Source organism: Vigna unguiculata, chromosome 4 (genome assembly GCF_004118075.2).
Source record: "Vigna unguiculata cultivar IT97K-499-35 chromosome 4, ASM411807v1, whole genome shotgun sequence".
Taxonomy (NCBI): domain Eukaryota; kingdom Viridiplantae; phylum Streptophyta; class Magnoliopsida; order Fabales; family Fabaceae; genus Vigna; species Vigna unguiculata.
In genome coordinates, this window is record NC_040282.1 from 36,450,343 (window position 1) to 36,464,877 (window position 14,535).

A 14,535-nucleotide genomic window follows, 5' to 3' on the forward strand; every position below is an offset into this window, starting at 1 on the left:
CCGGTGGGGATGGGGTGTATGTATATGATACCTTGGTGGGAGAGAATTAAAAAAATGCGACGCATAGAAAGAGAAAATTAAAAAAAAAAAAACGTAACACATCATGGAATTTCATTAAATCAAAGTGGCAACTTTTGTAGAACCTGTAACATTAAATACCCCTTCATGTTATGATAAGAAAAAGATATTAATTGTATCACTTCGGTTGGAATTTCTTTTTCACATGTTATAATAGAAAAAAAAAACTTCGATAAAAAATGAAAAAAAAATTCCATGCTAACTCCTAATAAATGTTTTTCAACTATTTAACAATACAAAATTCTTTATGCATAAAAATCAAAGCTTTAACGTGATGCATATCTCTTAAAAAAAGAGTCGTAAATAACGAGCATAAGACAAATATTATTTAAAGAACAACACAAACTTTTCTTCGAGTGTAAAACTTCAATTATTTTATTAAACAACATCAATTAAGTAAAGGTTTTAAAATATTAAAAAGTCATTAGAACAACCAAACAAACCAAGTTTTGAGAAGAAGAAAAATTTAGAAAAAGGTATACTCTATTTTAATAATAGTAACAATATAATAATATATAATTAATTACTCTATTACTCTATTTTTTTCATTTTGAATAATAATTGAGCGTCATTGATATATATAGTGTGTCATCAAATCCTCCTGAGAAACCAACAAACTCCAAATTGTGTTTCTCTCTTTTCCACTCACATTTCCCCCTAAATTTTCATCTTCATTCTTCTCCCTTCCACAGTCCACAGCCAAAACTCTCAATGAAGAAGTGCAGCCTCCTCGCCGCCGCCGCATCGGCCACCGTCGCCTCCCTTTCTTCCTCCTCCTCTCATCAGGTTTGGAAAATATTTCACCACTTTCAATGCTCGAAATGAAAATAATTATTTTCTGAATAAAGATAATTTTCTGAGTTTTGTGTTTTGTTTGTTGCAGGATGATGAGAGGAGAATCCGTGATAACGCTTCGTCGCGGAAATCCACTCTAACGGAGAAGTTCGCTCCAAAATTTGATGGCTTGCGTTTTATTGAAACCCTAGTAACTGCGCATAGATGAGATGATGGTTTTCAATTGCGCTTCGTGCTTGACACTCATTCTTTTCCCTTAATCATTTTTAGTGAACAATTTATCTATTTTTTTTATCCTACTAGGAAAATAGAGAGAATTGTTTTTTGACATTATGAGATTATTATTGTATAGAACTTCTGGAAATAAAAAAAAAAAAGTTAAAGGTTTCACCTGAATCTGGGATATTGCATCGTTTTGTTTGTCATAAGAAACTATGATGATTGTTTATTTGTGGGATAAAAATACCTTATTTGTTTGTCCTAAACTTTATTTTTCTAAGGCATTGTGTCCTAACTTAACCAGAGGGTGGCATGTATTTGAGCTTCTAGAAAACAATGTTAGAATATGGTTGCTTTAGTAGATGGAAAAGAAAAGGAAAAAGTGTTTTATAAGGAGGAAGGTGGAAGAAAAGAAAAGTAAAGAGTGGAATGTTATGCTCATACTCTTGTTATGCTTGATTTGTGGAGAAGGAAGAATCCACTGTTGTTGTCACATCCAACTTTTTTATAATTCGAATTGTGTTAAAATATTATCTTATCAATTCCAACGAAATTTTCAAATGCAAATGTCGATTTGTTTTTCTGATAGACTCATGAGAACATTATTTTTCTAAATTAACCTTTTCACTATAGTAGTTCAAAATTCAACTTCTGGAAAATCAAATTTTCAATTATTTTTTAATATTTGGTAGCAAAAATTCCTTCCTATATGTTGAGAATTCTAGGAAGATTTTATGATTTTTTTTTAAATAAGAAAAAGATTGAAAATTAAATTTATGTCAAACTAATTTAAAATAATTAACTAAAAATATTATGTTTAAAATTTAATTGTTTTAAGAGATGAAATAAAATAAAGAATAATTTAAGAATGAATAAATTTTAGTTTTGTAATATAATTTGAAATTTAATTTTTTATTATTAGTTTTTTGAAGAAAAAAACTATTATAATGAAAAATATAATTTTAATTAAGAAATAAACGTAATGGTTTAAATAAAATAAATATTATTTTGGATTTTGTAAAAAAAAAAATTATTAATTTAGAAAAATTATTGTTATGTTGTGATAGTAATAAAATGTTTGAATGTTACAAAATTTAAAAGATTTTATTAAACATGTTTAGTGTCATATTGAAAAGATAAGATTATTTGATATGTAAGATGATTTGAAATGTACATTTTATACTATAAATTTGACGATAAAAAATGATTAATAATAACTCTTGGTTTGAATTTGAAATTTTGAAATGTAAAATTAAAATGATTAAAGTGAGTTTTTCATAGGAAATACCTACAAGTATCTAAATGTTTTTATTTAATATAAATTTCATAATTTTACTTTATATTTCATCTCATTTTGTATTTTTTTAACTTTATTTTTTAAATTATTTTTAAGAAATTATAAGATAATATTTTTGAAATTTTTATATGTACTTTTATAATTTTCATTCAATTTATTTGCAACCCACTATATTCATAATAAATTTTGTTTTCAATTATACTACAAAACCAATATCATAAGATCAAATTACAACAAAAACTAATATTACGAAACTAAAATTTATTTACTTTTAAATTATTTTTCTCTTAAACAATTAAAATTTAATCTTAGTATTTTTAATAAACTATTTTAAATTATTTTTCCCTTAAGAATTTGGTTTTTGATGGGGATGAGCGTGCGTTTTTTATTTTTCCCAAGAAACCAATCCGAAAGTCCTTTTCGGATCCGGTTAGAGTGATCGGTTCACGTAATTCGGGTAAAGGAATTTTGAAACTGCAAGAGGCAAACAATGGGGTGCAGAAAAAACCCTGAATTAAATAGATTCATTTTGAAGCTTCCAACCTGATCAAACATTCAACGTGAATTAAAAATGATTTTTTTATTCTTTATTTCTATTGCTATTATTTTTACTTACACTCTCGATTTTAGTGCAATGAAAATATTATATTATTTCCTCATTGCCTTTTATTTTGTTATTTAGATACACTAAAAACGAGAATCAAGAAAATTAACGCTTTCTTTGACTTTTATAACAAAATATTGTTTTACAAACAAACAAATAATAATTATAATAATTATTATAGTTATATAATTATTGTTGGTGTTGTTATTATATAAGTAAAATTATGCAACTACACACGTCAATATTTTGTGTAATAGAGAGAGCCATTCTTCTGTTTCCGATCTGCTGTCTTTCGTTCTCTTTGTAGTGTTACAGTTTTTCACAGAGATAAAGAGAGAGAGAGAGAGAGAGAGAGAGAGAGAGAGAGAGAGAGAGAGAAAATTCTAGAGCGAGAGAGAGAAAACGATGAAGATCACAGCGTTGTTGGTGCTTAAATGCACAGGTGAAGGTTCCGATCCCGTGATTCTCGCGAACGCTTCCGACGTTACCCACTTCGGCTACTTCCAACGCCACAGCGTCAGGGAGTTCATCGTCTTTGTCGGTCGTACCGTCGCCAAACGCACCCCTCAAGGCCAACGCCAATCCGTACAACACGAAGGTTCTTTTCCCTTAGATTCCGTTTTTTAGGGTTTCTTTCTTTTCCCACCTTGCTATTTACCGACACCGATTACTCATTCGGGTTATTTCGCGGTCGTTTTGTTGATCCGGATTCGGTTGATCATCTTTTGCCCTCCTTGCTCCCCGTCAGAATATATAAATCGTAGTTTTTAAAATTGACGATGCGGTATAACCGTGTGCTTTGATCTGCGGTGATTTCTTTGGTTTTCTGCGGGGGTCGATTTTTATATTTTGCCGAATTGTGAATGATTGAAAACGTTCTTCTTTTATTTTTTTGATTGCAGAGTATAAGGTGCACACCTACAACAGAAATGGTCTTTGTGCGTTGGGATTTATGGATGATCATTACCCGATTAGAAGTGCCTTTTCTCTTCTAAACCAGGTGAGAGTCAGAGCATCGCGTGTGGGTTCAGTGTTATGTTTTATTTACGGATTGTTGCTGCTTCCTTTGTTAGGATGAGACATGATAACTATTTTGAGGATGTTATAATTGTGTAAGGGGTTTGTGTTTTATTTATTTAATTTGTGGAGATTCTATAGGAAGAGCTGACTGTAACTATAAAAATGCAGGTGGTAGATGAATATCAAAAAGTTTTTGGTGAGTCATGGAGAACTGTACAGGAAGACAGTACTCAACCATGGCCCTATTTGAATGAAGCTCTGACAAAATTCCAGGCATGTAAATTCCTCGTCTATATTTTGTGAGCTGCAGCTAAAGGACTTATTCATTTTTTTTTTTTTTTCTGTTTAATAAATTGTTACATTTTCGTATCGTTTATACACCATTACTTATGCCTCAAACCCCCTTTTATCTGTTCCTGTCAAATCATCAGGATCCTGCAGAGGCTGACAAATTGTTGAAAATCCAGAGAGAGTTAGATGAAACAAAAATCATCCTTGTAAGCACACACTGATTCCCTGCATCTATTGTCTTCCAAAGTTGCATAAGATATTTTGTCATGTAGTTGTTCAATTTTATACATGATAGCTATGTGTCTGTATTTTTTGTTTGAAATTCGTTTGAGAATTTGGCATTTTTTTCCCAAATACATATAGGTTTAGATTACAATACTGTGAGTTAAGTATCTTTTTAATGAACTCAAATGCAATGAAGTAACGCTAATTTGTCTCTTTCTAGCATTGTGATACGATGGACTCCATTTTACATTATGTCTGTCTGTGGTTCATCAATAATTTAGTTGCTATTAGTTATTTCTTCCTGATTTGTTGCTGTTTCTTATTGATGTGCATTTACTTGGTTATGTTACTATAAATGGGTAGTCGAGAATTGGGCCTTCTAGGTGGGTTGTGGGGCTTTGTTAATTTCTTCCTACACGATAGGCTTGTTTAGATTCTGCAGTTTTCTGGCTTGTAGATTTCTTTGACCATATGATTGCTTTCTGTTTGTGAACAGCATAAGACTATTGATAGTGTGCTGGCTAGAGGGGAGAAGCTGGACAGTTTAGTTGAGAAGAGTTCTGATCTGAGTGCCGCATCCCAGGTACATCTAAACAACTCCTGTTGCACTAATTTGCATTTGGGACTAGTACAGCAATGCTGCATATAGTCAGGCATCTATTATTGCCTGACATATTTTATGTCTTCTCTACATGGTTATGGTTATCATTGAGTTGAGTATTGCGTGCACGATGAATGCATTATGTAGCTTTGTGATTAATCTCTTTTCTTGCTGCAAAACTTTTATATATGCTTTTCCATTAGATGATCATACAAAATGCATTAATATGGATTATGTGTAATAAATAACATGCCAGTTTGGGACTTTGTTTTATACAATACACATCTGTGCTTTTGGCTTTTTGAGTCTATGTACATTAGAATGTGCTTTTCCAAGGGGTAAGAATGTGCCAAAAGTGGGCCAATCTAGATATCCCTTGCGGACTACTTTTCTTCCGTCATCCCAAATAACTGCAGGCTGGCATGTGCTTGTGAAAAAAAAATTAGAAAAAAAAAACTTCCACAGGGTCATTGACAACTTTTTCATCCCAAATCCAAATCTGTAGGAGGGTGTACTGCCAACTAAAATGATGTTTAAAACAGTCAAAGGAAAAATTTAAAAGTTAAGGATTTTTATTTATTGCAAGTAAATAAAAATAAATACTGTGAAAAGAAATTAAAGTACACTTATAAGTATATGAGTGTACAACTTGATAATTGATGACAGTACAACTTGATAGTTGAACTCGCCCATGAACTGATAAATCCTTTTTGTGCAATCAGTTATCAACAATCAACAAAAAATGTGCTAATATTTTATGAAATAGTGAATGTAAATATTTAGTCATATTCAGCATACAGACAATTTTATACATCTAGGGATAATTAAGAAAACCTATTGAGTTATGCGGGATATGCCTATACAAGCCAGTGGGTTGACATGTGCAGCCTGCTCTGTTTGTTGCAAATAAGATTATTTGCAAGGTCATGGTGTTCCAAATATTTATTAGGATGTGCGTTTTCGTCTTAAAACACTGTTGCCACGGCTGCCTGGTGTGTTTTTACCATTATATAAAGGGGACACTTTTTATTTTAATTGTTTTTGGTGTTATTTTTAATTAGGCTATTTTATCATTTACCAAATAAAAAAAGTCATTATTTGGTGAAGATATAAATTGGTAGCCGTACAAATATTTCTATTTTACCACACAATCCTTTCGAAACCACTTTTACAAAATTATCCATTTTTTGTTTTTTTTTATTGTGTTATTTTAGTATAATAAAATTGTGGGTACTTGTGTTTCCGCTACTGTATTATTTTAGAAGGAAGAATAGAATCTCTTGGTGAGGGTATATTTTATTGACTTTTATAATCAATATCTTTTTATTGTAACTAAGGTTCTGCTAGGATAAATTTTTCATAAGCACTGGTTGGACAACAAAATTAGAGAAATAAAATAATAAGCTTCTTCATAAAATAAAATTAGCCTGGTGCAAAAGTTAAAAAAAGTTTAGATTTTTGGGGAAGCTAATACCGAAGAGTTTGTACATCTTAATTTATGAATAAACTAGTTTTATTTAATTAAGAAACTTATTTCATTTTTCGTTTGGTATTTTTTTCTCTTGAAAGTACTTGTGAAGAAGTTCATCCAGACCCTAAGTCAGCACAATCTCTGGATGAAATTTTATTTCTTCACTTGTTCTTTTGAATAGTTTTACAGTCTATTTAGATTATATTTTTTTTTTCTCATTTTTTTTAGCTCTAGGAAACTGAACGAAATTGACATGCAAAAGGTTCTTCAATTATTTTTTCCTTTTTCGCATTTGTTTCAATCATTTACTGCAGAGTATATATACTCTATAAAGTAGTAAACTTATAAGGCTGGGTCCAATATTTATGCTTGTAATCATTTCCATCATTTCTTTTAGTTATTTGCTATTTAATTATTGAATGAAACAGCATTTTTGGTGCCTAAAGATTTGAGATGTCACATTGGTTTCTGAAAGAGAGAAAAGTGGCCATCTTTATCTTTTGAATATTAAGATATCGAGTAATTTAATTTCAGAGTCTTAATTGATGTGAAAATGGTGTTTTTTGGACCTAATATGAATATGTGAGCTATATGGTTATTTCATTTGCATGGAGTATGAGCATTTGAACTATGTTTGGTTTTTCCTTGGAAGATAACTGTGTTAATGATGAATGCATTATTTTTTCCTCTAGTTCGTTTTACTGACTCAAAATGTGACATTGGCGTTTGAAACAGATGTTCTATAAACAAGCCAAGAAAACCAATCAGTGTTGTACTATATTGTAAGCTTTGACCATAATATGCTGCGAGCTCACTTGGATCCTGTTCAGACATGGAGATTGTTGGATAGGAGAAAATAGCTTCATATGTCTATCACTTTACATTGTTTGGTTGGTGAAATTATGATGTGATTTACCTGATATATGTATTGTCTTACCGTGTGACAAATTCAAATACCCATTTACCTTGTTGTGATGTTCACTATGATAATTAATAGTATGCATAAATTATTGTTCTGGTGGAGTCATTCCATGTTAGTTTGTTGTTGGATATTGACATTGTCACATCCTCATTCGCTTTATTTTTTTCTTGACCTTGGGGTGATTTGTGCCATCCTATTCAGACAAGATGCTCCATGTAATTAATTAGAATTTACATTTGGTTCGTAAAAGATGGAAATTGAGATGATGATTGGTAGGCTGGTGAATACACTTTACATAAATGAGTCAAAAGATGGAAATTGAGATGATGATTGGTAGGCTGGTGAATACACTTTTACATAAATGAGTCTTCGAATTATGTTGTAAAAATTCTGGTATATCATATATCATATTTAAGACACAGAGAAATAAATAAAAGATATATAAAAGAAAAGAATATTATTTTAAATATTATTATTCATACACACTATCACATTGATTATAAGTTATATAAAAAATAAGGTATAATCGATTAATTGATTTATAGTAAGATTAACCATAAGGATAAGGTTAACATAAATTACAGATAAGATTAATATTAATTGATTTATGATATGATTTATTTTAACTAACAATAAAGATAAGATTAATACTAGATAAGTTGTAATATTTATTTTAACTAATAATAGAGATAAAGCTAATATTCTTTAAAGCTAGGGAATAAATATTATTCATGCATATTTAGGAGCAAATGAAATGAAAAACACTAGGAGCTAAAACTTTTTGTGAAGAAATGATCAAGATGTGTTGTTGAATTAATAAGTGGAACTTTAATCAAGTCAAAAAGCAATTTATCATGAACTAAGTGATAACAACGTGAAGAGTATATTTATTGTCACAGAACATTAAGATTAGGAGAAACACCAAAGTCATGAATTGAATATGTGAGCCATTGAATTTGACAAGTGACACTAGCATGATCACGATACTTAACTTTAGAAAAACTTTGAGAAATTATGACTTGCTTTTTAGATTTTTAGGATATAAGAGAACAAATAAGATAGACTCGGGAACCAATTATGAATTTCCTAGTATTAATACAACCAACCCAATCACTGAGCTGAATTTCACTGGTAGAAGGAAAGAAGATTCTTAATGTTGGAGCAATTTTAAAGTAACGAAGAATACAATAAGCAATGAACTGACATAGGTGTGAAGAACAAAATTAATATCAGGTTTCTTGTTGGTAAGATATATCAACATGTCAATCAAGCTTTATTAAGATACCTCAAAAAGTAAAGACCGAATGGAAAATAGATAATTTTCACTATTGTCACTATAAACACGGTGAAGGAAGTATTGTTTTTCAAAATAAAGATAGAATAGTTAACGAAATATCATTGATGACTGGCTTGTCTCAATCTATAGAGATTATTGTAGGGATTGAGTGACTGGTCTAAGGTTGAAGAATTATTTAAAGCCATGAAAGAATGGAAGTAATTCTAGTATTGGGGGGAAGACAACAAGAGAGTGCATGCTCTCATACAATACAATGTATAATTTATGGAATGTCATATACAAAGACTATGAAAGAAACAGTAAACAAAATATTATTTTTTACTCATATATTATAGCATTAGTTACATGTTATATATATAGGAAATCACTTACAATATACTAACTAATTTATAATAAAGATTAAGGCTTAATATGTTTTAATATGTTTTTCGGTGTCAATGTTGTTTGAGGGGTTTCTTCATTGTGATTCCTCAATTTTTTTATTCTCACTCTAGTCCTCATTTTATTTAAAATGAGTGATATGATATATCACTTTCAATAAATTGGTGTTAACATAATTTGTAAGGTAATCATGTGTTAGTGATTCCGAGTTTTTACAACCCTTCATTTTCTCTGTACTTAACAGTCATGGAAGTATGATGAGTAAAAAAGGGATTGGAGGATTAAAGAAGTCTAGAATCACCCACACATAGTCATATTTCAAACACTGTTAACATCAATTTAATAAAAAATATCACATTAATTTCTTTTAAATAAAATGATACTAAATTGAGGACAATACAAATTAAAAAAATCACACCAACTAAATTCCTCAAATATTAAGACCAAGTAAAAGTAAAAATAAGGTTAATAATAACAGAGAGATATAAGACTATAATATTATCTGATTAATAATAAGATTTAGTTTAACTAAAAATAAAAATAAAGATGATGCTAATTAAATATAAGGCTAATACCTACTAACTATATTTCAACTAATAGTAGAAGTAAGGTTAATAAATATATCATTTCGTATTTAAATTATTTTATTAAGATTTTTAATTTTGTTGAGAATCTTATTAAGGAAACAATTTAGAAATAGAAGATATATTATTTGAGAAATTTATCCGTTGGTATCTCAATCCTTCGGAGGCCAAATTGAATATTGATTTGCTTTTTAATGGTTTCTTTTCGATCGCTTTATCATATAAAATGATCTTACCCTTCTCAAGAGAGAAATGAATATTAACTTCATGCTCGTTTTTATTAATCTCCTTATATTCTTTTTAAATATTACCTTTATTTTAAACTATAGTTTTAATCTCCTTATTCTTTTTAAAATATTTTTCTTAACTAAAATTGAGGTGACAAGAATCAATAAATGTATTTAAAGTAACTAAAACTTATTTATAGTTAAGAAGAAAGTTTTTTGTTTTTCTCAAAATTAAAACAGTACTTGTATTTTTATAATATAGCTTTTCAATTTTCACTTGAAACCCTTGGTAAGTAACGTAGTCTTCTTGAAACATTTATGAAGGAACTGGAACCACGTCACCTTTGGTGGGTGATGAAGAAACTTAATATGGACAACACTTGTGCCTACAAGTATTGTGCTCATTACTTTAAATTATGTCAATTCATGACATGTTTCTAAAAATGTGTTAACAACGTCCATATATTTAAAAGGGTTATTTCTAAATCTTATAATTCAAATAGAGTAATTTTATATTCTAGAAACGAGTGCGTTCAATATTTATCTATTTCATATCATGTAGCTTGTAAAGAATGCCTATAAGAAGAAATCATAACTGTCATACAATTAATGTTATAGATTTTTATTTTTTTTACAAAACACGTAATTGACCTTGTATTTGTTGATGAAAGTAGTGGTTTATTAAGATATTATTGGTAGTTCTATATCGATCATATCCAAAGTCAAGATCAATTCACAATATATATAAGTGAGTGTGATCTCATCGTACATTGTAAGGTTAAATTAGATTTAAAATTTACTTGTTAATATGATATTAAAGTCATGAATTAAATTTTATTTTAGTGAAATTTATTTTTTATTGAATTTATTGCTCTACCCTCTATAATATCTATAATACGACCATCAAACTACACATTAGTATCTATTTGCGTCCCAAGGCTGAGATGATATGTTTCGACTTGAGATGAGTGTGTTCTAAAAGTTAGTTAACTATATTTAAGTTTGATTAAATAATATTATACTTTTGTATTCATCTAATGTCACACGTGAGTATCAGAGTTGATCTTAACGAAATTCAAGTCGGTTTCGTAAGGTTGATATAAGATTAAAATTCACTTCCGAATATCATATCAGAGTACTGTGTTATTATTTTAATGAATTTTATTGTTTGTTGAATTTATTATTTTATCCACTATCGAATTATTCGTTAATATCTAATCTCACGCTAAAAATGTATATATCTTAATATAAAAATAGTTTATCCTGATAATTAAATTCAAGTTCGATTAAATGATATTATACTTTTATATTCATTGTCACAAAGTGAATAATTCATTTATTGTCAGTAGTGTGTCAAAGCTAGCTTACATGTGCAAATAAATTTGGTCACAAGACCTATGAATATTGGTTACCCGTGTAATTAAATGTGTAAGGTTCCCCTTAGAATGTGAATATTGATTTTCATTGTTAGTATTTATAGAAGTGGTTAATTCAACAATATATTTGATTAAATAACATGACATCTGAAAATGACTTGTGTGACCATAAGAAGCATAGAATTAATATAGTCATTTATATTAGGATAAGTATATTAACAACTAATTAAATGGTTACTTTGAGTGTATAAAACGAAATTAGTTAGGTTAACTATATTTAGAACTAATTAAATGATACTTTGAGTGTATGAAGTGAATTGGATCAAAAGGACATATGATATAACCGTTTTGAGTGTTTATGATACAATCTTGACTCCATAACGATTACATCAAACCTTCTTGTTAAATAAATCTTGGACAATTGTGATCTTAAATAACTAACGAATACTAACAGTAATAAATATGTAATTTTTAGATCAATATAAAATGAAAACTAATAAAGTCATTCCATCTAAAGTAATTACTTATAGCTTAGAAATAATATATTATAAAATAAAATATTATTAAAAGGTGAAGTTAATTATATTCAAATATGTTTAGCTAAAAAAATTTAAAAAAATATAGTAATCTACACAATAAATAATATAAAAAAGAAATGAAAGAGAAAACAACATTATCTTCATAATAAACATTATAAAAAGACAAAATAAAGCATTTCATAAGAAAATAAATTATAAATAAAAAATAGGATTAAATATGATTTTAGTCTCTAAATTTGGATGCAAAATTGGAACCTATTTCTATTTAAAACTTTGATATATTTTGGTCTCCGGAGAAAATGTATGATTGTGACGAAAAGGTTCAGAAATATGAATGTGAGACGAAAAAAAGAAGAAATGGAAATGTGAATGTGAGATGAAGAAGGGAGCTAGACAAGGAAACCGTTCAAACAAAAATGCTAAGAGGAAAAAGGGAAAGGGAAATCTGAAAATAAAATAGAAGTGGGAAAGTGAAATTTTAACCTTCCAAATTGTGTTGGTCATGAACCTCTAAAAAAATTAATTAAAGTTCTCGCTATTATTATCACTTTAGTATGTTGATAGGTCCATTCTTATGTTAATTTATGTTAATTTGCAGGAAATTTTAATAATTTCCAAAAATAATTTTCATTAAATATAATTTTATTGTAGTAAAATTTTAATTTTGTATACAAGATTAGTGACTAAAAATATATTTAATCTTAATAAATAATATTATTCTAAAATTTTAAATAAAAATAACCAATCTAATATTAAAATATCATAGACGTTAAATAATTACATTAAAAAAAATGGGGGAACAAAGACCCCAAACCACCAAATATATTGATTTTTTTTTTCTTGATATAAATTTCTTTCCATGATTATATTGTGTGAGAAATATTTGCGTAGAAAAGACGTAACATAGATGCGGTGTGATAATACAAAAACACATGCATAAAGAATAAGATAAACGAAGATGAAAGGTAGTTGCATGAAAAAGAAAAGAAAAAAAACGATGAACAATGAATAAATTCTGCTTCTGTATGGGACCACTACCATCACAATTGTACTGAAATTGAGTTTGATTTTTTTTTCTCTAATTGTTTGTGTTGAAACTGTTAATACTCGATGACTTTCTTTGTAATTAAAGAGAATTTAACATACATTTCACATTATAGTTAAAGTTATGTAAGAAAGTCACAAAATAAAATTAGTGATAAATCGCATAATATTATATTGTTTTATAATACTCCAAATTAAAATTATCGAGTTAGTAAAATGTTTATCGATAAATTTATCAACAGATAGAAAAATTTGTCGGTAATTATTGATTATCAAATTTCATCAATACTTATCAATGATTAAAAGCTGTCAATAAATATTTGTCAGCAATTGTTAAAAGATTTTGATTATCACTGATTATTCATCGGTAAAATCATGATTTAGTTTTTTTCCTTTTTCTCATTCTCTTTTTTTTCTTGTATGATGTTATATTTAGTTTTACCCATATTTGTACGGCATTCATTCAAATTTTAAATTTTAATTTCTTGGTAATACAATTTGTGCTTCTAAAACTTTTACAACTTTTTTTTTGTTTCATCAGAATTTTGTGTGTGGTCTGATCATTAATTTGTTAATGTGCTAACCATGTTTGTAAAAATGGTAGAATTCTTGCATGATTACAATTTTATTATTTTAGTTGGGTTGATAGTGTTTATAATGTTAGACTTCATTTTCTTTTATTACTTTTTAGATTAACATGCTTTTATCTATGAGTTCTTATTATAAACATTTTTTTGGACTTGAATGCATGTTGGTTGATTTATTCAATCACTTTTCCAGCAAATATACTGTATAAATGTAGTGTAATAAATGTCGGTTATTATTAGTTCAATTATTATTCACCAAGAAGTAATTATTCATGTCTTCGAAGTGCTCTTAAGTGTAATTTTATATTCATTCTTGACACTTAGAGCCTAATATTATCAAATTTCATTATGATCCCTTGGTAACTGCTTGAATAATTCATTTGCATTAAAATCAAAACTCTATAACTAGTCAGAGCCTTATATATATATATAACTGTAAAAGAAAAAATTAGTTATACCACAACTTAGAAATAGTTCTCACTTAATCTCAAGGTGGTGAAATAATAAGATGAGTGATTCCAATAACAAACACAAACTAATTCACATATAGAAGGTTATTAACCGTACACATGTACTTCTCTTGCTAGTTAGTTTCAAAACTACGGTATTCTTATACCAAACAACCATATTTTGTTTTTTAGTAAGATGACATCCAACCATATATATTTTAAATGACTTTTTAAGTGAATTTTCAAATAATAATCACAATAAATAAAAAGTAAATTTAAATAAGATATAAATTGAATTTTATAATATTAATAACAACAAATAAAATACTATAACTATTATAAAATTATAAAATCATAAAATTAAGTGTCTAAACCACACAAAAACAATTTCAAATATTTAAAAAAATATATATAAAATGGACATATTTATGTATCGTATTCTATCTTTTTTAAAATAGAACTAATCATTATATCAAAAATATATGTATTAAATTCGTGTCATATCGAATACGTATAATATCTAATATT

The 14,535-nt window shown here is 28.1% G+C and overlaps 2 protein-coding genes across 2 annotated transcripts; both read left to right on the forward strand.

Annotated features, from left to right (window-relative positions):
* The first annotated feature begins 689 nt into the window (after positions 1–689).
* Positions 690–1,347, forward strand: LOC114182664. The gene is made up of 2 exons (XM_028069574.1): positions 690–872; positions 994–1,347. The coding sequence occupies exons 1-2, from the start codon at positions 790–792 to the stop codon at positions 1,079–1,081; spliced, it is 171 nt and encodes a 56-aa protein (XP_027925375.1). The 5' UTR covers positions 690–789; the 3' UTR covers positions 1,082–1,347.
* A 1,886-nt stretch (positions 1,348–3,233) lies between these two features.
* LOC114182599 (VAMP-like protein YKT61) lies at positions 3,234–7,651 on the forward strand. Its single transcript, XM_028069493.1, has 6 exons — positions 3,234–3,591; positions 3,896–3,993; positions 4,182–4,286; positions 4,445–4,510; positions 5,026–5,112; positions 7,337–7,651. Exons 1-6 carry the CDS (start codon positions 3,399–3,401, stop codon positions 7,385–7,387), a joined length of 600 nt encoding a protein of 199 aa, XP_027925294.1. The 5' UTR covers positions 3,234–3,398; the 3' UTR covers positions 7,388–7,651.
* The last annotated feature ends 6,884 nt before the right edge of the window (positions 7,652–14,535 follow it).

What these genes read in the sequence shown, in the direction of transcription:
- LOC114182664 (XM_028069574.1), top strand. Translation starts at nt 790, where the DNA reads ATGAAGAAGTGCAGCCTCCTCGCCGCCGCCGCATCGGCCACCGTCGCC. An exon ending in TCCTCTCATCAGGTTTGGAA is followed by an intron (nt 873 to 993) that starts AATATTTCACCA and finishes TGATAACGCTTC; the next exon opens with GTCGCGGAAATCCACTCTAA.
- LOC114182599 (XM_028069493.1), top strand. Translation starts at nt 3,399, where the DNA reads ATGAAGATCACAGCGTTGTTGGTGCTTAAATGCACAGGTGAAGGTTCC. An exon ending in CCTTTTCTCTTCTAAACCAG is followed by an intron (nt 3,994 to 4,181) that starts GTGAGAGTCAGA and finishes ATAAAAATGCAG; the next exon opens with GTGGTAGATGAATATCAAAA. An exon ending in ATGAAACAAAAATCATCCTT is followed by an intron (nt 4,511 to 5,025) that starts GTAAGCACACAC and finishes GTTTGTGAACAG; the next exon opens with CATAAGACTATTGATAGTGT.